General features: G+C 43.7%; 1 protein-coding gene across 1 annotated transcript in view; it reads left to right on the top strand.

Moving 5' to 3' along the window:
- CAPN13 (calpain 13) overlaps window positions 1-22,312 on the top strand; it is a gene marked incomplete at both ends in the record, with an annotated part of 39,552 nt that extends 17,240 nt beyond the window's left edge. Inside the window, 13 exons of the mRNA XM_084283403.1 lie at window positions 861-935; window positions 1,761-1,927; window positions 3,985-4,130; window positions 7,252-7,412; window positions 8,567-8,603; window positions 9,701-9,763; window positions 10,820-10,877; window positions 11,857-11,924; window positions 13,467-13,535; window positions 14,534-14,612; window positions 17,483-17,599; window positions 21,472-21,527; window positions 22,244-22,312. Coding sequence (XP_084139529.1) covers window positions 861-935; window positions 1,761-1,927; window positions 3,985-4,130; window positions 7,252-7,412; window positions 8,567-8,603; window positions 9,701-9,763; window positions 10,820-10,877; window positions 11,857-11,924; window positions 13,467-13,535; window positions 14,534-14,612; window positions 17,483-17,599; window positions 21,472-21,527; window positions 22,244-22,312 — 1,165 coding nt within the window. The remainder of the gene's footprint in view (window positions 1-860; window positions 936-1,760; window positions 1,928-3,984; window positions 4,131-7,251; window positions 7,413-8,566; window positions 8,604-9,700; window positions 9,764-10,819; window positions 10,878-11,856; window positions 11,925-13,466; window positions 13,536-14,533; window positions 14,613-17,482; window positions 17,600-21,471; window positions 21,528-22,243) is intronic.
- Window positions 22,313-25,000: the final 2,688 nt, after the last annotated feature.

Genomic DNA, 25,000 nt, shown 5'->3' with positions numbered 1-25,000 from the left:
ACTTATCTTTTGGATCCTGCGTGCAGCTTTAGACATGTAAGGAGCACTTTCCTGCCATGTGTGCAAGCTTACTTCTCTTCCCCAGAGGAAGACTTGAAACAATTTTCTGTAAATAAATAAATGCTAGTTTGGCTGGTGGAGCTGTCAGTGTTCTTCTGACTAGAGAGATGTACGGGTATTACTTCTAGGTGATTTAATAGCATCACACCTCTCCTTGTTGCTAGGACCACTCATGACTTCTCTACTGAGAAAGCTCAGGCTAAAGTGTAGTGTCTGGATGGGTTGACGGGTGGCACAGACATGTCCAAGGCTAGGATAATAGACAGCATCTTCCTGTTTTTGAAAGCTTACTATAATCCTAACTGTAGTTCAGAAGTCAGTGGAGCACATTCATAGGTAAGCTGCATGGGTCAAATTATTTATTCATGCTCTGTTTATTTGTCTTACATTCAGCAGAAAGTACAATTATCACTTAATTATAAACATGCTGCTAGGAAACAACATAGTTAATTGGCTAATGTGCCCTCTGCACGTTGATGTAATATCAGCACTTAGGAACATTAAGCCTCGGTACCTCACTAACCTCTTCAGTGTGGGGACAGGCGACAAGTGCTCTGAGGGCAGAGGTAAGATTCCCCATTCTAGGACGGGTTACTAAGGGCCAGGCACAGCAAAGGTGCAGTGCCTCGTTTGCTGGCCTTGGCTATGAAATTGTTGAGCACAGTCCTGTTCCCAATGTGCGGTTTGCTTACCTCTCTTGATCCCTCTCAAATTGATAGGCTGGGTAGAGGAATGGACTGGCTGGAGGGATGGAAACTTGTGCCTCTCACAACACTTTGTTGATTTGTTCCTGTTCACAGCTCTCCAGAGTGGAACTATGTTGAGCCTCAAATCAAGGAAGACCTCTGCATAAACAAAGATGATGGAGAATTCTGGTATTTCCCTATAAATTCTTCTGTCTACCATGTTTTCTATTTGCATTCATTATGAAAGAAAGATCATTTAGGCATTTTTTTCTCTGCTTTTATTGATGGCTCAAAGCGGCTCCGTGTTAATTGTGTGCAAACAGCAAATTGGAGGTTGTCTCAGAAGAAATGAGACTTGGAGAAATGAAACCGGCCAATATTATGCAACAAACTGGTGAAAAAAGTGAAGTAAATGAAGTGAAAATACAGCTCACTGAGACCTAGTCCCTTTGACACATTTTCCTTCCCCCTAAAGAGACCAGCTTGAATTTCAGCTGCTCAGAGGAATAGGTGGCTGGAGCTTATGCACTTGACTGCTCTGCAGGTGCCTGTGGCTTTTCACAGCCTCTGAATACTCTGAAGTCCCATTTAACCATGGGTTAGACATCCTTTAGAAGACCTATTATTCTTCAGAAAGTCCACACTTACCATGTGAGGCTCTGGGGAATGCAGGGGAACAGCCGGCTGGGCTGAGATGGACACTTCAGGCTTTAGTGAAGCATTGAAGGCAGGACAGGATGTCACAGAGGGACAGAGGGACACCACAGCACAGTTGTGCTCGAGACAGTAGGACTCCACCTAGGCACTGCTAAACATATCCTGTAACTTCAGTGGGGGTTTAGGTGTAGTTAGGGCTGTCCAAAAGCACCAAGGGCTGACCTCTTCTGCACGGTGTCAGCCCGCTCGGCTGTGCTGTGCAGCACTGCTCTAACCCTACTTGGAGACATAGGGGGTGAACGTGAGTATCTCACTGGTGTCTCAGACTGAAAAATGAGGCTTTCTCCATCTTTGCAGGATGTCCTGTGAAGACTTTTGTGAGCAGTTTTCCTGGCTGTGTATATGTAACAGCACCCCAACGTTTCTGGACTTTGGAGATCAGCGCGGCACGACATGGTCCGTGGACAGGCACATCGACCTGTGGAGTAATTCACTCTCCACAGGCAGGAACAACTCTTCCCTCGGTAATAAATGTTTACTGCTATCACCCAGTCCTCTCCTCCTCTGCGCTGGTGATTACACTGAAACGTTCAATGAGAATCAAATAGCAGAGATATTGATTGCCAGTTATTAAGGCCTGCTCTTTCCCATTACACCACCTATCAGCTAGAGAGACAGAAATAAAGCAGCAGCACTTGCTGCTGAGTTAAAAAAAAAAGAGGGCTTGTGATTTAGAGACCCTAAACTCTTTAAATCAAAACATACATCAATATTCTTTCAGGTAGTTTCAGCAGGTGCTATGGGGATCTCAACAGAAAGTCTGCTACGGCAAAGATGTGGCTGGTTTCCCAGAACAAGAAATACTCTGAAATTGAATGAATAAGAAATGAAAGAATTGTGCTACAAAACTCTGTTTTCAAAGGTAGAAAGTCCATTGACCAGAAAAGACCTCATTTATTTTATTGGGGTGTATTAAACATAGCATAGCCAACCATTCAAAAGAGGTGAGCAATGGTGCAGCCTGATCTTCAGTATTGTGCACAGCTCTGGGCTCCACAATATAAAAAGGCTGTTAAGAACCTTGTAAGTGTCCAGAGGAGAGCAACGAAGCTGATAAAAGAGTTGTATTGCCTTTCATGTGTCCTGTGAGGAGAGGCTGAGGACATTTGGGTTATCTAGTTTGCAGAAAAGGAGGCTAAGAGGAAACCTCTCTCCGACTTCCTGAGGAAGGGAAATGGAGATAGAAGCACGAATCTCTTCTCCCTGCTAACAGGATGTGTGGGAACAGCACAAAGCTATGCCAGGGAAGGTTCAGGTGGATATAATGAAAAAATTTCTGTACTAGGAGATTGCTCAAACAGTGGGACACTAATCCTAGTGAGGTGGTTGATGCCCCTTTCAGTTTTCAAGAGGCATTTGGATAATGTCCTCCATGCCCTACTTTAACTTTTGGTTAAAACATATTTTTGACTTGAAGTGGTTAGGCAGTTAGACTAGATGATCTTTGTAGGTCCCTTCCAAGGGAAGTATTCTAATTCTAGTTTTAACTGCTTCTCCAAGTACTCCTCTGGCACTGGAAGCTCTAACTATTACTAGTATTTTTTGTTGTATTATTTTTTTCTGCTGCATCACATTTGGGCTCTGTCTCTAATCTAAAATGGTAGCACATGGTCTGTGATGGAGCTATTTTTTTTTATTTTTTTTTTTCTGCAGTGCTGATCCCTGACTTAGCAGCAAACAGGTTTTGTCTTACAGGTTTCTGCCTCCTTCTCCTCATCTTCACTTCCACCTCCAAGTGGTGGTTATGAATCATGGCCTGTGCTGCAGCATGCCAGAGGCACTGGAACTGAATGAGGAGGCGCAGGGCCTGAACTTGAGAACATGTGGGCAGAACAAATTTCCTTGGAGCTGTTTTGCCACTGGCCCTCTACTAGAGTTACTGTCTAAGTACAATTTTGGGCTAAAATGTAGCTTTCAAGGCCACCAAACACAACTTAAAGTCTAGACCAATTTAAGCAGATGTTGTGCACAGCTCAGTCCTTTTCCTGCAGTTTGTACATTTCTCTTCTTGTCAGGGATGCTTCTTGTTAATCTAAACCTTGGCCAAGAAGAAGTCTTTTTATTCTGGTCCTCATCCCTCTGTCTTCTCCATCATAAACACTGGCAGGAAGGAAAGGGAGGATAGTTTTGGATCATTTTGTCTTTTTCTTTTATGTGCTTATGATCTCCAAGACAGGGTAGTTTTCAGCTCAGCCACTGGGTCAGCCAGGTGATTAAAAAATCACTTTTTTCCTGCCTTGAGGAAAGTGTACCCTGTAGGTGAAACAGGTATGTGGGTGAGAAATCTGCCTGGCATTTATCACTTTGCCAGAGATTTCTAAAATGATTAATGGGCAATTAGTTTAACTCCAGATGCCTCAGCTCCTACTGATAATATAGAGAGTGTCGTGCTCTGTCGCATCAAAAGCATCTCGGAGCAGCTACCTCTTCTTCTGGGTGTATATAAACAAGACCTAACACAACAGGCTACTACTGGGATATCTGTGTGGTTACTACTAATCTAATAACGCTTTCTCAGCAGGTGCAGTTTCGAAGAACCCTAAGTATTTCTTCGAAGTGACAAGTAATGCTCCCCAAAGCTATAATGTGGTCATTTCACTCATGCAAAAACATGCTGAGGGTATGCAGGATGCACAGACATCGAGGATTGGCTTTTCAATCACAAAGGTAAGCACAATCAGGTATAATACAGATGCTGTTTTCTCTGTGGGTTATTGTATCTGTACATGTAAACAAAAGACTGAATTGCCTTTTGGGCTGTTAAAGGAGAGCAGTCAGTATCGGAGTGAATTTCTGGATGCTTTCTTTATTAGGAAGACACAGGAAAAGTAGGGCTAAGCAGGCTTAATTTCCTTTATTCATATCTTGAGAAGAAAATTTGAATTTTCAGTTTTGTTGCATCCTAAAATACCCCTGGGAAACTCAGAAGATCCACAGGTTACACAAGATGCTATGGCAGTGACCTCTGTGTCCAGCCTTGCTAGTCCAGCAAAATGCCTGGCAGCCAGCACAAACCCCAGTGCTCCAAGTCAAGCAAAAAAGAGAACGGGCTCTTGTTCCCCCTGAATGGGCATCACAGAAATGCGGTGCAAAAAACATTTGCAAAACACTTGGGAAAGCTTTGTGCAAGACCAATACAGAGCCAATCTAGTCAGATAAATGGGACCTCCAACTAAATTTTCCCCCCTTTTTTTTCTTGGTGACTGTCTGGGCATGTGCCAGTTCAAGGACAATTACTGTCAGAGTATTACCAAGCTTACTGAAAGTGCAGTTGCTGGTAGAGATGGCTACTAGCATTTTTCCACAGTGTTTTTGTTCTTGTCGTAGGGAGATTGGAAGGAATTATTCTTAACCCGAAAAATAAAAGGAAGCAAAGATTTCTTTGATCCTAACTTCACATTCGCCCTAACTTCACAATTCTCCTGATCACTGGAGAGTTTTGCCTTAGTCTCAGACTTTGAATAATTGATGCCGTAAGTTTAACAGTTCCTCAGAGGAAGGAAGAGAATGGCTTTGTAGCTCATAAAAACAGTATCTTATATCTGATGAGAAATACAAAATGTAATAAAATGACCATTCCTTCAGGGAGTGGAACTCATTATCCTTACTCAAGAAGATCCTCTGGTGCAGATATCAGCCCTGCAGGATGCTGTGGTGCTCAAAAAGAGCAGCTGCTCCTAGTACGTGGGGAACTTGCTCCTTCCAGCATCCTCATCAGCTGCCCCAGCAGTCACCTGACATGGAGGCCCCTGACTGCTCTAGTATGGTGCATGCCATCTTGATTAGTCACCCATTTTGACAGAAAGTATTCTCACTGAGTAGTCACGGCACAGTTCTGGCATCCCTTGGAAAGGGGGTTTTGTTTAATCAGGAAGTAGACCAGGAGACAGATTTGGTTCTTGCTTTGTGTTAAAACTTGCTTTTTATCTTTTTTTTTTTTTTTTTTTCACCTCTAATTGATGCTCAAGTATGTTCATTTCTTTTTTTTTTTTTTTCCTGGCGCGTTCCCAAGGTCAGATGAAATTTGATGAGTGTGTCGAGGCTGGGTGACATGACCTCTGTGGGGTGTCAGCCCATGGCTCACCCCGTGCACAGGTTGGGCTTCTGGTCCAAGGTCATCTCCCATGCAGGAGCTGGAAGGCGAGGCCAGGCCAGGTGATTACCAGGGACACTGGCATTGCTTTGGAGCAGCTGGTCAGTGAAAGAAAGGGGACGGTCATGCTGTCCCGTCACCCCATGTCTTTCACAATTGTAATGAGGTTAGTACAAAGGCACAGAGAAGATTATACAGAAAATAAGGACAAAGCCTAAACACTTTAACAGGAGAGCTGCTCTATGAACTCCTCGCAGCACTGCCTCCTGCCCTGGTAGCAGTAAAAGCCAAGTCTAGGAGCTAAAACCAGGGTGGTGTACATTGCTGTTCCCTCAGTTTATTTCCCAGTGTCTAGCCTCAGTGCCTGAGGGCAGTCAGAGGTGGCATCTCTGCTTAAAAAGTTTATGAGGGGGTTGTTTGAAGAAGGGGAGTGCAATTGCTAAGATTCATGAGGCCTCACTTTTCCTGCTTCAACTGCTTTCGTAGTTGGCACTCATCAGCATCATCGTTCATTGCTCAGTATTTATTTGAGACTCATCATATTGTTGCTGTAAAGTAAAAAGTGCATCATCCATTGGCAGGATGAGGGGAATGCAGTACAGGCAAGGATGTGAACCCGAATGGACGTATCTGATAGCTCAGGAATCCTTTGATTAAGTATAGACATGGAGCACTAATACATAGCTGTGAGGTAGGCTTAATGTTGTGTGACAGAGCTGAGCAACGTATAGAGGCTGATTCTTATCTCACACCAGTTTTGACTCCTTTGAGATATTAACCTGCTTCTGCTTTTTTACCAGAAGAAACGTCAAATGAGGCCCAAAAGTAAAAAAGATTATGTCATTTATTTCTTTGCAGCACTGGCCATTTCCATCTACTCAAAATCTGGCCCATAAGGCTTGGCAGTCTACATGCCTCCTAGTCCTCTGTAACAGTCATCTTTTTTTTTTTTTTTTCCTTTTCTTTTCTTTTCTTTTTTTTTTTTTTTCTCCCAGAATAGCAGTTTTATGTTATTTTCTCCCAAAGGCATGGCTCATAAATAACTCTGCCATGCTTTATAACCATTCTAAATAGAATTTATACATGCTGATGTATTTTGGGGAATATGTTTAGTAAGTGTTTTTTTATTACGCTGTCTTTACATGTCCTAATAGTAATAGCTGTTGCATTATATTAGTTTCATCTCAGCAAAAATACTGTAATGACAGAAGAAAGATCAGAATGTTCTGTTTTCTCGTGACACTTGCTGGAAGGTTTGAGTTGTGATTCTTGAAGCACTGTCATCTGGGTGAGATGCTTACTGAGCTCTCTGATGACTCTGGGTTATGTTAGGGAAGCATATCAGGGAATCATACCAGCTATCTCAGGGAAGTTTTAGTAAAAGTAATCATCCTTGTTTCCTTGACGAATTCTAGTCTGCTTGATGTTAATAGAATTTCTTATGAAATCCACTTAAACATATTGCTCCTTCCTTTCCTTCCCTTCCTTCCCTCCACCCTCTTGTGTTATTGGTGTGTTCTCGGACAAAGTTTGTCTCCTAGTCAAACTTTGCATGACACTGGGAAGGTTAAGGCGTGTTAGATGCAGTGTAGATTTAGAAAGCAGTGGGTAAATAAGGCTGCTGCGAGTACAGTTACTGATTTACTTTGATTCCTGAGAGGGAGAGTGAGATAGCTACCTGTGTTTTTCTTTCAGGAGAACTCCAAAGTTCTGAAACAAGATTTTTCTCTTACTCGAGATGTCACCAACTACTTTACTTTGAGTCCAGGAACCTATGCTGTCATTCCTGCTACAACAGCGCGCCAAGATTTTGAATTCGTCTTACGAATTTTCTTGAAGAATGAATGCTACAATGAGTAAGATAATGATGAGTACTCCAAACAGTCCCAGACTTACAGTGTGCCATGATCTAACAATTCAATGTCAAAATAACTAATGTGGCAATTTGTTTTTAATGCACTCTAGAAGCATGTTGGGAAGCCACAGCTTTGTGTTAAGTGCCATGTTGAGGGGAATCAGCTGTATACAGTCAGATGCACAGGTGGCCACTGCACAACAGGGCAATAGCTCATTGGCAGCCATCGAGGGTCTCAGCTTTGGTACAAAGAGCTGCACAAATGAACAGCAGTTCTGATATACGCTCTGCCAGCTTGTGGGGAAATCTCTCTTAAATAAACGGAGGACTGGGAGCTTCATTTTCTTAACAGCCATTATATAGTTTTGTATGTTGTACTGGCTGGACCCTGCATAGGTCATGCCCCACTCTGCTCAGTGGCAAAGAAGCAAAGAGCAGTTAGAGGTTTTGATCCCTTCACACAGCCAGCCAATAGTCAGGCCCACAGGAGCTCCCTTTGGGTATAAGAGAGGTGTTGAAGGATAAACTTAACAGAAAAATGATATCCTAGATCATCCAAAGGCAGCTAGTACCACATTTGCATATAAATATCTGGGTGTGCATTATTTAAAGAGCATACCACAGCGCTCAGTGCTACCAAATAAACTTCGAGCATCAGATATCAGTGCCTTTCCCTTAGTAAGCTTTGTAGCGATTGCCAGTCTTACGTCACAGGCCCATATCTTAATAATGAGAATGTTTTCTGGGCTTTGGCCTCTGGCAAAAATGGCTCAGAAGAAATTAAGGCAACTCCTTAGTTGTGGAAAACAAATGTGAGAAGTCTGTGCTCTGGGCTAGACTGCCTTCAGTGTGATGATTCATGCACAAGATGGCTCAGTCCTTGGATATATCTCTTTCCAGGAGAGCTTGTGACCCTTATACAGCTTATTCAGTGAGGTAAAGCATGGGTGTGCTGTTCCCATGGGTCTCTGTAGCAGTCACAGCACTGAGAGGTTTGTACAAGGGAGAAGGGAGCATCATCACCATGTGATCAGAGGACACTGTGGGTTCTTGTGTGGGACACTGTATTCTCTGTCTGGGGTCTGCCATGGGTGCAGATCAATGCTCTGGAAAGGCCCATTTTCTCCCAGTGTGACCCATTCAATTGTTTTTCAGGAACTCAGACTCCCAGATCAGCCCAATGCTGCCAACGGTAAGAATCCTAAAAACTGATATAGATACTAGTGGTGGTGAATGGTTCCTAGGGAAAGCCACCTCTACTGACTCCCCTTCCCCATACACTGGATATCACTCTGCTTTTCTTTCACCACCCAGTTACTGTCCCTCTGGCACCTCAGTTAAAGTGGAAGAGCAAGTGTGTACAGGCTGAGGTACCTCTCTGGAGTGATGAGAGTCACAGCAAAGCTCTTCCTCTTCATTTGTTGCTTTCAGAGCCTGATTTCTGAAGGAAACAAATCTTATATGGTCCCTTTGTTGGCCTGACTGTCCTTCCCACCTTGCCACCTTTAATACATTGAGCAACCAAATATAGCAGGGGGGAAAGCATTTCAAAGGTAGTCAGTTCTTGCACTGTGTATAAAATGGGTATGTATCCAAGAAGGAGATGGGGAAAAACTAATTTAAAACTCTCAACTCAGTGTGACCACTTTTTAAAAGAACTCACACCCGAGAGATGGGTTGTACATGCCTCCCCATGGGAACGGCTTCATTTAGTGCCTGCACCCTATAAAGCATAGGAGTCCATAGAGGTGGGGCCCAAAGCAGATTTCTTCTGATTTTCACCTAGATATCTTCACAGATGTAAGGGAAATTACACTTCAAAACTGGGTGTACCTCTAGTTCAACCCGCATTTCAGCCTGTCCAATCCAGTTACTACCTGTTGCTGGACTTTCCTTACTGTGAACTGTGCAAGTTGCCAGACCTGGACCAGTCCATGCTGCTGTGTCACTGTTTGCTTGTAAAACCATGCCACTGAGCAGGCTGTTACTTACAGCAGTGCAAAGTCCTTCCCTTTTGATTCATTTTCCAGCCTGCAATTAAGCCCCATTAGAGGCATAGCATAAATAGCGGCTTATCTTTTTCCACTGACAAGCTGTCAGTTTACTTGGCTGTTGTCATTAGCCAGTGTTTTGACTGACAAATTATGGTACCCCCACTTCCTGCTCCTGCTCAGGCAGCTGGGCTGTTCTTTCCCTGCCCTCTCTAAAGCTCTATTTGGATTTGCAGACTGCTGCCTCCAATCATTTTGTAACTGAATTATTTACGTGCATACTTATTCTTTCATCCAGCTTGTACCAAGACAGAACCAGGACAGCTCCTATAAGGCTATCTTCCTAAGATATGCTAAACAGGTACGCCATCTAAAGCATCTTACTGAAAAAATAATAATATTAAAATTGGCATGTGGACTTGCAAAAAGAACACTAATCTCCAATGTTTATACCAACCCATTTAGCAAAATGCTTTTTGGAAATGTAGCTTCATCTTCAAGTGAAACCCCCTGGACACAGTATTGATTTACCTGCCAAAACCCCCAGAAAAATGGAACATTCAGTTGGGATAAAATGTCTAGCTCCATATTTCAGAGGAGGACTGGAGATTTACGGTTGTGCTGGTGATGGGCTTGCATATGTACTTTATTTGGCTTTGATCTGTTTATGTACAGAAAGTGATTAGAAAGCTTTGTGTATCCCCCCTCTCATCAACATCATTTTCCCTTTGCCTTTGCCGCAGTTGGAAATCAGACATCAGTGAGTGCTTGAGTAATTGATTCCTGCTTTTCCTGAGCCAAACCATGTGCATTCACAAGAGATGCTTTTAATGGCTTAATAAACTGTTATAAAAAAATGCTTGACTTAGTCAAGAGAAAGAAAACAAAAAAAGTCTGCCAAAAGTCTTTGCACAGTGGACCTCTTGCAGTTAATAGCTGTATCAGTGCATTAAGGTGAAAATGAACAAGGGCTGCCATGCTGAAAGCTCTGGCAATGTCTCGGACAGGGAGACAGTCTGGCTTGCTGCTGGGTTGGGCTGCTCAGAGGGAAGCAGGCAGTGGTGCCTGTTTTTGCATCCCACTCACCCAGCTGCCTGACGTCCTGCCGCTTGGTGACTTCCCAGCTTGGCGGCTGGTGAAGAGGATGTGGCTGAAGTGAGCAAGTGTTCCCATCACCACTGAAAATACCCCGTGCTGGTGGGCAGGCCTGTAACTCCCCTGCACACGCTCACAGAGAAGGGCAGACCATGGTCCAGTAGCAAGAAGTGCTTTGTTGTGCTCCTGGGGGGATGCTGCTCATTTATCAGCAGAGGTCCTTCTTGGTTGCCATGATGCATGAGAAAAGGTATTTGGGGCAAAAGTGAGGCAGGAGAAAACTTTGCGCTCACAGACCTCTTTGCATTTTATTCTGTGTTAGGGCTCATCTATTGATGCCTCGCAGCTGCGACAACTCCTTAATGAAGTGCTCCTGCAAGGTAAAGCTTTTACGACCCAGCTAACGTCTTTGGTACTTCTTTATCCTTAGTCTAGTGTAAATTAGACAGAGGATTTAGTAATGTCCTGATGGTCTTCAAAAAATCCTCAGTGTGGCTTATTACAATATGGGATCTTGAAGAATGAGAAATGTCAACACCCATCTTCCTTTACGTGCACAGCAGTGTGGTTTTATTAAAATAAATAAATAAAATCAAAGTAATGGTCACATGAAGAGGGCAACGCAGTCCAGGCTGGCTGCTGGCAGACTCTTTAATGTATGGCCATTAGCAAAGCCATGCATCTGTGTGACACCTAAATTTCACCCTCCTCTCCCAGCCCTGCCCTAGGAAGAGCCCGTGCTCCACAGACCTATGCTGCTCCATTCTGGTCCCTGAAGTCCCCACAGTCCCCATGAGCCCTCCTGCCTGCTCCATGCCCCACCAGTTCTAGCAGGAACTCAGTCCCCAGCTGGGCTGCTTCAGCAAGGACCACAAGGAGCTGCGTCCCTTGCTCTCTTCACTGTCCCCCCCAGTTTTTCCCAGCTCTGCCCTGGCCTGTGTCACTCCTCTGGAGAGGCCTCAAGCTGGCTTTCAGCATTTCCCACACTTCCTAACCTACCCACCTCAAAAATAGCATGAAATGATCATACACAAATCTCAGACTGCTCTAGAGCTCACTAGTTCAGCATGGCCCTTCACATCGCTGCCATTTTAATAGTCCTTATTCCAAGAGTCATCTGTTTCCATGCAGAGCAGCTATCTGTGAGCCCCAGTGGGGCACCTGTCCTTCAGGAAGGAAGCTGTAGAGGCATCTGAGACACTTCAAACTCCTTCAGTGGACCTCAGCCTGTTATGTCACCCTTTTTTGTTATGTGAGCCTTCAGACTAGTGTCCTCCTTCCCTCCCACTGGTGGCTTGGATACACATCTGGCACCCCCCTCACTCTCACTGATTCCATCTGTTTTGTCAATCCTTGCAGATGAAATGGCCAGCCTTGGAGGAAAATTCAGCTTTGATTCATGCAGAGGCATTTTAGCTCTGATGGATGTATCCTTTCAAGCAGAAGCAATAAACTTCCCAAGTGCAGCCCATCCTTTCCTTGAGTTATGGCTGAGCTGAGCCTCCCAGTGTAAGAACCTGCAAGTAAATATTAGCCTCATTCCTCAATAAATAACTCTCATGGAGGATACGCAGGACTTTGCCATGCATGCCCTAGCTCTGGAAAGTCTGCTACATCCACCTAGCTGCTAACTCTTGGCTTTCACTTCCCAACCTGTGGGACCCGGGGTTTTGCTAAGCTTCACCCTCAGTGCAGGCCACAGACAGGGCCTGAGGTGAGGAGGCCATGCAGAGACTAGACACAGCTCCGTGCTCTCTCTTCCCTTACAGCTGAAACCACACGAGCCTGTGATGGCAGCTTAAATGGCTTGCCAGCATTGACAGCAAAACTGGGGGGAGAAACATTGCCCCTGTGTGTGTGTGGGGAAGCAATGTCACTGCCCAATCACAGTCACATTCAAGCCTTACAGGCTATTCACCCTGTCCAGTGTATCTTCCCTGTTTAAATGGATCACAGTCTTTTTACTGTTAAAAAGGACAACATTGAAAATACATTACTGGCCATTGTAAAACAAGAGGGCTCCTTGATGAAAACATTAATTCTCCCTTGTGTGTTTTCTCCCACTTGCTAGTTCACTGTCTCTTTTCATCCATGCCATGGCATAACTTTGAGATATTGTCAGACTTCTAGAAGCTGCTAGGGAATGAATGAAACTCACCTGCAATCCTTCTCTCTTTCTAGCTTTCTGCATCTAGCAAGCAAAAGAGATTTTTTCCCCCTTTCCAAATCCCCTCCTGGGTTCAGTGAACACTGTAAATGCATGGCACGTGCAGGGAGCTGATGAAACCACTGCTCTGCTTTAATTCAAGATGGATTTTTTATTCTCTGTACATACAGCCTAGGTACAGTGTGACCTATCCTGGCCTGCAAAGACAGTATCAGCTTTTTTTTTCCAGTCAGTTTTCACCCCTGGGCTCCTGTTGCTCATGGTAGCGAAGTGTTCTCTTGCCCGCAGCATATGCATGGCTCAAGGGCTGCTGCTGGCTTCTGAGAGCAGGCACTAGGATCTGCTCCTTTGTACTCTTGGCTCCTTCCTTGCCTGTTCTTCCAGGAGGATCCAGTCAGAGCTGATGTTGTGCTGCCCCATGCACAAAGGCACCTCAGTGTGCGCACATGGCCTGGAGCATGCAGTTCTGTTCCTTCCCAAGAGCTGCTGCGCTCTGTGGCTAGATGTCAGCTGAAGTTATCACTGCAGGACCCCTTGTGGTTAAAGACATCATACAAGTAGAAGCATTTTGTTTGTGAGCACAGGTGTGAGCAGCCGTACAAATTGCCAGAGGAAAAAAAAAACAAACTGAATTTAACTCCTAGAATAATGGAGACCAAAAGAGATCTCAGCTTTCTCAACACAAAGTAACAAACAGAAATGATTACATCTTCAGACTTTATGTGAAGACAGCATTGTCAGGAATAAAGACATGATCAGTTTTAGCTTTCATTAGCTGTTCAGTTCTTAACTAAATGCACAGACGAATTCGAATGGACGACTCACGCTGCAGGAATTTGGAAGCCTCTGGCAAAAGCTCACCAAATACATGGTATATGGGGGGGTGATCTCTGTTTCCTACCTTACTGTACTCCTGGGTTTTTTATCACTAGGGTGCAGACACTCTGTGATATCAAAGTACTGCAGGGAAAAATGTTGTGAGGTTTACATATCTAGTGGGTCAGATTTCTATCCTCTCATGCAAAGGCTGAGAGCTCAAGAAGCAGTGAGGTGTGAAGTGCTCTGAACAAGCAACCGAGGGTTTCATAAAGCAGGGAACACTGAGGAGGCAACTTTTCTTAATGCTTTCTGAGCTGAAATGAATTATTGAACAAAGTCATCTGAAAAACATCACTTGTTGTAGTTTGTAGCAGAAATGTGTAGGATGTGTTGAAAGTTTTCTTGAGATAAATGTCTCTGCTCCAAGACAAACATTAGCTCTGGAACCAGTGAGAACAATAGCTTGGTATTTAGGGTCCCACCTAAATTCAGGCAGCTTGTCTGAGTCAGGTTCTTCTTCCTCCAGTTTTGCTGCAGGAAGGGAAGATTTCCTGAAGCCTCAAAGTTTGGTGGGATGTACTTTGTTTCATCCTCTCTCGGGGTAGTCTGAGGTCACCTAGGACAATAGGGTGCCAGTTCCCCATTGAGCAACAATGCCCTTCCCACTAAGAGCACCTCAGGGGTGGTTTGTTGGGAAGGATGACCCCGTGCCATTCTGGCATGCAGGGACTCCTGGCAGATTTGGTGTGTCATAGACAATGTCTTTTTGTCAATGGAGGTGTAAGCATTCCTGTTTCTGCCTGTGCATGCAAACCAGGGAAAGTGAGTGAAAAGGCTTCAACACACCCAAACGTGGGATTTCTTATGCTGTAATATATTGATCAGGACTTGTAGTAATGGGTCTTTGTCAGGGTTACTCCATCTTGTCTGTTGAATTTCCTTACAGCAAATTTATTAAGGAAGGAAAGCATCCTACATAATTAAATGTACTGGTAAATTTGGGGAATGGTGATAATGTATTTGATATCTGCCATTATACTGTTTTTTCAGGATATCTTCAGGAGGGAAGACAAAAATAATTCTGGATTTCTTGACATATATGAACTGAAGAGTGCAATACAGACAGCAGGTATGTCCAGATAGGCTTAGCAGCTCCCTTTCCTGTCTTTGCAGGAAAGGATGAAAAAGAGAGAGGATGAAAGAGTTTCACGAATAAAGCGGTTTGGATTACACAGCAGTGCCAGTTAGATCATCGCTCTGCTTAGAGGACTGCATTATTTCAGGGCATTGAGACAGAAAATTCATTTCAGGGACTAGTCTTTTCCTTGCTGCACAGCCTTGTGCCCACCCATGCAGCATCATCCACCCTTTGCACTGCAGCAGGGGAGCCAACAGAGAGATGCAGAGAAGCACAACATTGGCCAGAGCCTGCAGGGTCTCTCTAGGTCATGGACAAAATACACATAAGGGGAAAGGAGCAAGGAGCACGCACATAACCCAGTTCCTGCAGTTACTGTCCATGGCAGTGACTAAGTCTGTAAGGGAAAGCCACAGTGACAAACATTTATTTAGTTTGCACTGACCTCTGTTGGCTACACAAATGCTGAAACTTGCAGTGAGTGCATGGTACCCCTTCACACAAGTAAGACATTTTAGCTGGACCATCTCTCCAGGGACGTTGTGCAAGAAATACAGCTCATAGACATCAACCCTCTTGTAGAGAAACTCCCATTTGGGTACCTGGAGCTTGGTGTGGTGTTGTCCCGGTGAGGAACCTGGTGCAAGAAGCACTATCCGTGGAAACCATCAGCTCAAAGGATGTGTAAATTTTTGTTCCTGAGAGGTAGGCAGAGTGCTTGTGTATGACTAAGGAGTGCAGCACTAATGTGCTAAATGTCAAAACAGAAACTGCCAGGGCAGTTCTGTTAGAAAGGCACTTGTGTGTAAAACTGTGAAGTCCTGGCAGACAAAACAGTGCAGCTATCTGAAGGGATAAAAAGGCATTATTAAATGGCAAGTTCGTTACATGTTAGGTTATAAGTAGTTCTGAGTGGAGAGGGGAAAGAAAGTTGTAAACTCATTCTTATCATCTCTTGAGCCAGGCAGCTGCATTTGTATTTGGCTACGCGTTAGGATGATCTTGGTCCTACCTTTGAAGCAGGAAGGAGTGGGCAGCCCCCGAAAAAGTCTGAGAATGGCACTAATGTACTGAAATACAGCTCTAAGTCAGCTGTGCCCTGAAGTGTTCAGTGACCAGCTCTTCCCAGTGAAAAACTGGAGCATGAGCTTAATTTTCACTGTCGTCCTAATGCTTCAAAGCATTATAGGATGGGTCAAATCTGCCAGAGTAAAGCAGGTTAGCTGCATTAACAGCAGTGCTGCCCTGATGTGCAGGAGCACTGGCCTTGGATATTTACAGACACCTTTCTGGCAATACCAAATGCATCAAAATAATGTAAAATAGGGAAACATAAAGTCACTATCTTCAAGTTTGACTAAAACCAGAGCAAGGAATCCAACAGAGAAAAGGTATGGGAGTAAGCTCACAGAAAAAGCAATAGCACATAACTGAAATATCTTGGAAATGGAGAGGATTTACACTTCAGTATTAATGGGGTTAATTGAGAGACATTGTTGGGTGAGTACATCTCAGAGCAAGTGTATCCCAGACTGAACATGCCAAACTGTCAGTGTTTTACTATTGTAAGATGGAGTTAGAGCATCTCTCAAGCAACACTGCCATGCTTACTGGAATCTGTTTTCCAAAGAGAGTTTGAATGCATTCCCACTGCCTTCAAAGGGTTAAAAAAGAGATTTCTCACTGCTACAGTGGTTCTTGGCAGGGTTTAAAACCAAAATCAAATAAAAAAAAATCATTAATGATATATTTTTAATTACTAAATTTTCCTCATAGAAAAATAATCTAGAATCAGGTTTATTTTAATTTGAAGCATAAATGTTTTTCCTTTATTTAAATATTCAGCATTGTGTGTTCAATTCCTGCTGGAGGCATTCTCCAGCTATGCTTATGCAACCAGATTTTGTCAATGCTGGGTGCTAACCCACCTCCATCAGCTGCATCTCCCCCTACACAGGTGCAGAATATAATTTTCTTCTTTTCTGCTCACTCAAATTGGCTCCATTATGAGTTCATTAAAATTGAAAAGTTTAGAACTGGTTGGAAAAAGGGGAGACCCACTTCACTTGCAGCTGAGCTGCTAAAAACTGGGGCTGAACAAATGAGACTTTTTCTGAAGTCTCAGAGAATGCATGAACTGAAGCTATCAGTCCAGCCCTCTGCAGAAAATTTCTTTTATTTAGTAAATCAGCTTTCAGACCAAAATATATTTAAATAATTTCTTGTGTATCCAGCACATTTAGAGTAGTTTTATTTAACTAATAAAAGGCTCATTCTAAAAGGCAATTTTTGTTCATTCAATTGAATATCAATTTCCATCCAAATAGACTGTGACACAAATACTGAATAATCAGCTAATAAAAAAAGAAATGAACACTTTACCATTTTCTAATATAAGAGAAAATGTAAAAATTAAGAATCCTGGGTATGCTATACTGCATAATAGCATAAGCACATGGTATATCCCCGCTTAGCAGAAAATGCCAGTAGCATTGTGCTTTGCTCAGACTTTTAACAGTCATGCACAAAGAAAATAACCCTTTCTAACAGAAAATAAAAGCTAACATTGCAAAGTAAGATAATCCTAGAATATTTAGTTGTGTTTCTTGCTTGCTGACCTGCACCACAATTTGAGTGAGTGACTAGAAGGGCTATGATTTTCCATCACTCTACCCCAAATCTTGTTCCCAAGCCCGGGGGGAATGCAAGATGCCTTGCAGGGACTCAGAGGAGAACCAATCTGGCAGGATGCGAGGACTGAGGGGAGGCCACAGCTTCTTTGAAGGGTGCACAAGACCAGTAGGGCCAGCCTGTCATCCTGCAGTGAGTCCCAAGTGTTGTCATTCCCCTCTTCTCTACAGGTCTGGCCATCAACGAGCAAGTCCTGCACCTGGTGTCCCTGCGTTTTGGTGATGTTACCAGGAGAATTGGCTTCTCTGACTTCATGTGCTGCATGCTGCGCCTTGAAACCATGACCTGTGAGTCTTGGCACTTGGGCCTGGGATTAGGCAAGGGGCAGGGCAGCTTTATCACAGGGGAAGCCTGCAAAACCAGACAGAGCAGTGAAAGGAAGCAAGGGGAAAAGTGCTAGACGCAGTAATGCAGGTCTACAGATTAGCGTGGAAATAATGAACCTGCCAAAAGTCCAGGCATGGCCCTGGCATCCCTTTGGGCAGGCTGTTTGCCAAAAGCCAGGTTCTCCTCCTGCCTGTGGGGGAAACCAGTGTGGTGCTGGAGAAAAGGGCTGGGAATACAGCAATGGGTGCACTAAAAAGGGTCAGGAATAAAGGACGGCCCCCAGGCTCCCATCAGATCCCATCAGAACACCTGTAGCCTGCTGCAGCACCACGCTGCCCAGCGCAGCAGCAAACATAATGTATTTTCAGAGCTTCTTCAGGGGCTACTGCTGACAATACTTTTTGCTGCATGCATTTAGCCTGACCTCTGCAGGCTTATTTTGGAGCTCCCATGCACTAAGGAAGATTAATTTTTCTAAAATGTCCCTGCACTGGTGCCCTTTAACACAAGCTTGAGCATCCTGTTCTGCAGCAGAGCTTTCTCCAGGGTGGCATTGTCAGTACCATAGAAAGGACACTACCCAGTGAGGAGGAATGACACAACTGGGGTGGTTTTACCTTGTACTGTACAGTACAGTACCTTGTACAGCCCCAGTACAACAACACGTCTCAAATGGAAGAATGGAAGGCTTTTTGTTTTGGTTAAAAGTCAGGAAGTCTAAACCACAAGAAGAATAAGTGCCTTTTTTATTTTTTTAAACTGGAGAGATGTTCCCACCAACTTCAGTACAGTTCTCTTAGCTTTTTGGTAAGGAGAAGGTGTGAGATCCTTCTCAGTGAAACACAAAAAGCGATGTAACTTTCCAAGACCCATTGACTCACTTTGGAGAATTAGGAAGCAAATATTCCTTATTAACAGTGCTGGGTACGTGGGAGATGGTACTTACTTGATATACATATTCATACAAATTTCCAAGAAAGGTCAGGATTTATGTTAATGTTTCCGAGAACTTATTATTATACATGTATTGTTCCTCCTACTTTCGTATGCACAGTACCCTCTGGTGGTCACACTTTGGGGTCTTTCTGATGAAGGCTCTTAGCCTTCTTCACCTTGTACATTTATCTTTCCCATTTTGCACACTCTGTCATTGTTGACCACTTCAGCAGTTTTATTTTTTTCAAACTCAACTAAGTCAATTGTTTGAGTTTTACTTTGGGCACCGTGTTCCTTCTTCAGCCTTGATTTTATGGCTGGAGCTGAGTCTTGTTGTGCGAGGCTGATCCAACAATTTAACAATTTCAGCAATCTCTTCAGTTTACTGTATTACACATTTTGTATTTTATACTCATTGTTTCATTGGTGAGAAAACAAATCCATTTCCTGTGTTGTGTCTCTCTATTGTCTGCCAAGGAAGGAGTGCTTGTAAACAAAAGTGCCTAAAAGTAAGGGTATTCTTTTTACAAAAACGTAGTTTTTACTACTATAATTATAAGCATTTTGACTAGAAATACCGATAGTTAAATAAATCCAGCAATTGTAACCCATGTGCTAAAACACAGCGACACCAATTTAGCTCATCTTTGGAATGAGCTGGGTTTCAGCGGCCCATGGAAATGAGCATTCATTTTTTGCACATGTTTTACCAATGGTGTTTTATGGGCCCCCAGTGGTCAGCAGATCTGCCTGGGTGATGCTGCCTAAATGTCCATTTTAAGAAAGTACAGAAGCAGCTCAGAAAGTCAGAACATATCCTGATTTTAATACTTTCATTAAAATCAGGCAAGTTTTAAAGACCCATATTTTTATGATGTCACTTGCTGTAGATAAAAATTCTTATACCTAAAGCAGTACAATAGCATATTTTTTTAACATCATAAAAATATCCTCTTACATTTTAAGTGCCAGAATAAAGATAACTCCTTTAGACTGATTTGGAAAATAATCTCTGAAGTTTCATTGCTGTCTGTAATAAGTGTCTAAAATGCTCTCAAGTCTTTAAGTTATCATTTTACAGAGGGTTTAATATGGAATACATTTTTCAAATCATTGTGGGTAAGATTTTTAGAGGAGAGGAGGATAAGGGAGACAAATCTGAATAAAAGACAGTACACCTTTATGATGATGTGAATGCAGCAGTGGAGATAAACCTGTCCCATTAAACCATTACTCATCCTTTCAGGATAGCCAGTGAAGAGATGGGACTCAAACCAAATGTAGCAGCTTCTTTCCGTACTCTATTTAACTGGAGGTAATGGAGTTGTAAAGGGGCAATTCTGCTTAAAGGTAACTTCAGCACTGCAGTTTGTTCCTAGAAAGACTACTGAGTGCAAGCAGCCCTGCAAATATGTCCTTGTCAAGGGACTGGGTGCAACATGGTGATTATTTTGTTCTATACTCTTTCTCCAGAACAGTATATAACGGTTGTGTTTCTGTTAGCCATGCCTTCTCTCTGCTCTGGGTCATAAAGGTAGCTCTGGATGCCTGTGAGCCCAGGAAAAGAGTGTCCTAGGGGGCTGATGAGGAATGGGCCCTTATGCCCTCTTCCTATACCCTCCCAGCAGCCTTCCATTTGTCTATAGCTGGATAGGCTTTGAAACATTCATGAACTTACAATGCCCTTTCTATTTGGGGTGGGAAACACGCTCCTAGAGAAATGTTTTTGCTGTTTACACCAGCACATTTCTAAGAGAAAAGTAATATCAAAATAAATAGGAACTTGTAATACTGTTTCTACTTCATCTAAATTATTGGGTTTGAACATTTCTTCTAGACAAACAAAAAGAAATATGCTCATAGAATATCAATATTGAATAGATTTAAATTTTCTGATGGCAACGTGTACTGCTAGAAAACTTTAAGCAACGTTAATTTCAAATTCCAGATGAATAACAGCAGCATCTGCATTTATATTCCATGGAAAATGCTTGTAAGGCATAATAATGACTTCAAGAGAATCGCTTTCCTCAGGCCACACCGTGATTGCTCACTGCCAGGGAGGATGGAAAACGACCAACAGAAAGTCTCCCTGTGGGAAGATATTTTTCATTAGTTCACCATTTCCCTGTCATTCTTCAGGCACAAGGTCCTATCGAAACAAATTATGAGTAGATGAAAGCAGTTGCACTGAGTACTTCTGTTCCTACATTAAGGGCAACGAAGCTGGTGAAAAGTGTAGAAAACAAGTCTTACAAGGAGCAGCTGAGGGAACTGGGGTTGTTTAGCCTAGAGAAAAGGAGGCTCAGGGGAGACATTATCACACTGTATGATTACTTTAGAGGCTATAGCAAGGTGGGGATTTGTCTCTTTTCCCAAGCAGCAAATGATAACATGAGGGGAAATGGCCTCAAGTTGTGCCAGGGAGGCTTTAGTCGGATATTAGGGGGAATTTCCTTACTGAAAGGGTTGTGGAGCATTGGAATAGGCTGTGTAGGGAAGTGGTTGAGGTGCCAACCCTGGAGGTCTTCGAGAAACATGTATACGTAAAACTCAGTAGCATGGTTTACTTTAGTACTAGGTTAAAGGTTGGACTAGGTGATTTTAGAGATCTCCAACCTGAATAATTCTATGATTCTATGTTTTTTTCCAAATTCTGGACCTGTAGTTGGGATGTTTTTACAGGCTGTGATGCAAGGGCTAAGGCAGAGGGGTACTCATCACAGAAATAAGATCTGGGCAGGCAAGACATTGCATGTGGACCCCTGAGCAAGGCAGAGAATCCCAGCACAAGGGCCACAGCTCTGCTATTCGGCTGCTATGAACTTATTTTGCAGACTGCATTGTGTTCTTTCTTCCTCCTCACGAAATAAAATTTTCTTTGTTCTATACCTAGATGCATTTCAAAACTTAGCAAATGGTGGACCACAACTTTTCGTGACGGCAATGGAGGTAAGGCTGCTTGTTCCTTCTTTCCAGCTCCACAGTGGGACCATATTAGCAGGATGAAACTAAAGGTGGTGTGGTAGCGCCACGAATGTTGCCATGAGTTTTGCTGCTGACGCCAACAGTGGCAAAGGTTTTGCTTGGCTGTGTGTGCTTAATGGACAGCCAGGAAGTATTTCTCCGGGGCTCTCCAGCCACAGTCATGCAGCCTTGCTGATGTGAGGACAGCTCTGTGGTGGCCATCCATGTCCAAAACACTTGGTCTTCCCTTGCTGCCCCCATCCTGTCATTGGTGGAAACATTGCATTGGGGCGAGACAAAACCTGCACCCCCCAGGCCACAGGGAGGAGGTTGGAGGCATTGACCTCATGCCCAGGGTGCATTTTGGGGACAAGGTTTGCTGATCACCCAAAAACTCAATGCACTGGGGCTTCATCAAGGTGAGATACCAGTGGAGCGAAGCAGACAAGGCTAGGAAGGTGGCAGCTGTGCCCAGAGGATCTTGACAGAACGAAGTGGGTAACATGGGGTCAGCTTGCAATGGGGAACCAGGACTTGGTGAGATATGGCTGCTGATGAGCAGCAGGTGGTGGCTGTAATATTTACCAAGGAGGTTAATATTAGAGCTGCAGCATTCCCCAGGCACGGGTTATGTTCGTAGCTGCGGTGATGCTTGGCGCAATGAACGGCCAGTGTAAGAGCATCATGGTCCTGTCCTGTAGCCTGAGAACCTGTCTCTGCCTGAGAGCACCAAAATTGGTGTCTTCAAGGAGGTCATCACGCAGGGCTGAAAAGGGAAGAAAACTGGCTATTTCCTCCTGAAAAGTACCCAGTCCAGTGGAGTATGATGGGGGTGGGAATGGTCGGAACTGCTGGGTGTCTCACACTGCTGGACTTTTCTGGGAATAAATTCATACAGCAACCACCAGACAGCATCGTGGCATGGAATAGGCAGAAAATGGGGAGGTTTCTGGCTCCTTGGGGATTTTGGTGGGGGGGAAAGGGTGTCTGTGTGGGAGTGCTTTGTGGCAGGGATGCACAGAGGCAGGAAGATTTAGGGAGATGGCATCATTGCTCCAGTGCTTCACCTTCTGGTTGTGCATTTTTTTCCCTACATTTTTTTTTTCTTTCCCTTTTCCTTTCAAAATACATATATAGCTTATTTATTTATTTCTTTATAAAGCTTATCTACTGTCTTCTGTTCAGGCAGCCTGCTGTTGCTCTACCCTCAGCACAGCTCCTTCTGTCTGCAGCTGATCAAATGGCTGGTGAAAACAGAATCCTATTTAAAACTATTGTGGAAAAAAGAATAAAATCACAAATGCGGCCTGCACAGTTTGGCGTGTGCCCCCCCCCCCCCCGTTTCCATGGCAACTGCCCGCCCCACGCAGGGCATTCTGGGAGTTGTAGTTCCTCCACCACCAGGCCATGCTGGGGAGAAGATGGTGGCGAACCCCCCACCGCCCATCCCGTTCCCAGAGGGGGAAAAAGGGTGTATCGAGAGATTGTGCTTGGGTTTGTGCACAGTCCGTGCTTCCTTCCATAGGGTTTGTGGTCCCTGTGTGGACTGTGTGTGTTTGTGTACCTACAGACCCACAGGTGGGGGCCACAGGTAGATCACCATCCCTGCAGTGATTGCTCCTGTTGCAGCTACTGCAATTTGTAGTGGAAAGTAACTTATGGAAGGTTTTTCTGCACCTGAATTGTAATAATGGAAAAAGACAGTCCCAAAACCCAATAACGATTCTGTGCAGGACAAAAGGACTACAGTGACTGGGTCCCAGCCTGAAGGTACCAAGACATAAGTCTCAAGACTTGGTGTATCATTACTACCTAAATGTGCCTTTTCTTTTCCTCTTCCCAGTGGCTGACACTTGTCATGTACATCTGAAGACTTGTCCGAGCTCAATGTGGCTGGTGAGAAATCTCAGTACTATACACACTGGGACGAAAGGGGTAGGTGCCCTTACGTTGGCCACTGTGAACATGGGTGGGCTACTTTAGCTAAAGCTCACCCTGAGTTACGGTTGGTTTTGAGAGGTAGAGAAAAGGTGAGAGCTGGGGAGAGGTTGCCAAAGGTGAGTGCTACAAAAGGAATTGGACTTCAAGCAATTTTTTATTTTGAAATAAAGTGAACTGCTGATAGTGTTATCAGTTGCTCAGACCACCAAGGGCTCAGTTAGCCACTTGCCCTCTCTTTCCTCCTAAGGTGATACATGTTCAGTAGATCAAGTAGTAGAATTTATCTTTTTTGTCTTCTTTTGAGAGATGGAACTACTCCTTCATATCTTACATAGAACCTGCAAATTTAAAGCCAACTAGAGGGTTAAGGATATAACATTTTTAGCCAGTCTGTTTTTATGTTTTTAACCAAAGTGTGTAAATTAATTTAGCTTTGAACATCAATCCCCACCTTGTGTTTCATTTGATGTTTATTCCTTTCATGTCAGGCCTGGAGAGTTTACCTGAATTTTCCAACTTTGCTAGTTGGTTCTAGTGAAGGACTCTGCTTTTTCCTACAAAATTTGTCCAGTTTATTCATCCATAACCACCTCAGTTACTGTGCTTCTGGTAATCCACTGGAATGCAGCTGTTCCCAGTTGCAATGGTAAAGCATTAGTGCTGGTCCCAGACAGTTAGCACTGAGGAGAAAACGGGGACAAAAACCCAGTCCTTAGAAAAAAGGCACAATGAAGAGCCAGAAGCCTCCTGCCATTGTGTTGAGATTGAATCCAGGAACTCACTGAGCACCCTTGGGCAAAGTCACTCACTTGTCATACCAACCCTGATCAAAACTGAGTGAAGAAAAAAAAACAAAACATGTCCCCTCTTCCCCCAGGATCTTAACTGGAATTCAGGGACTGCATCCATATGAGTCTTCTTATAGTCAGGTATTGTGATAAATAATAACACATAAGCAGAATTTCTGGTATCTCACATCCTATTTCTGAAGGTCGTTGACATTGGATGCCAGCTTCAGTGAGAAGTTAAAGGAGAAATACATAATCTATTATAGGCCCCAGGGGAGAGAGCATGGTGGATTCAGACCCAAGGCAGGGACAACTCTGCGTCTTTCATCCTTGGCTTCAGGACATCATTCATGCTCAGCTGCTCCTCTGTCTTGTCTGCTAATTGCATCTGGTAGACACAACTGCAGCAGCAGCTGAGCTTTACTGCCCATCACTGTGAAGCTTTCTCCCCTCTGAGCTCTGCTTGTACATAGTTATTTACCTAAATGTTTGCCTCTTGCAGACTTGCCTTGGACAAAACACTTTCCCTTTGTCACAACAAATCTGTATTTTGATGTATTGATGTTGTATAGAAACACGTTATTCATAACACAACACCTGCCCCTTGCACCACACAATGTCATTATGTAAATATGAGACTCAAAGCACCTTGTTTTGGGGGATGAAGTTGCTTAAATTGCTGTCTGAAAAAGATATTCATAGTCTATTTAGTCTCCTTTCTTCCTTTCA

This window comes from Netta rufina (genome assembly GCF_964035555.1).
Source record: "Netta rufina genome assembly, chromosome: 3".
Classification (NCBI taxonomy): Eukaryota; Metazoa; Chordata; class Aves; order Anseriformes; family Anatidae; genus Netta; species Netta rufina.
Note: the sequence above shows the minus strand (reverse complement) of the source record. Positions and strands in the feature narration are given on the sequence as shown.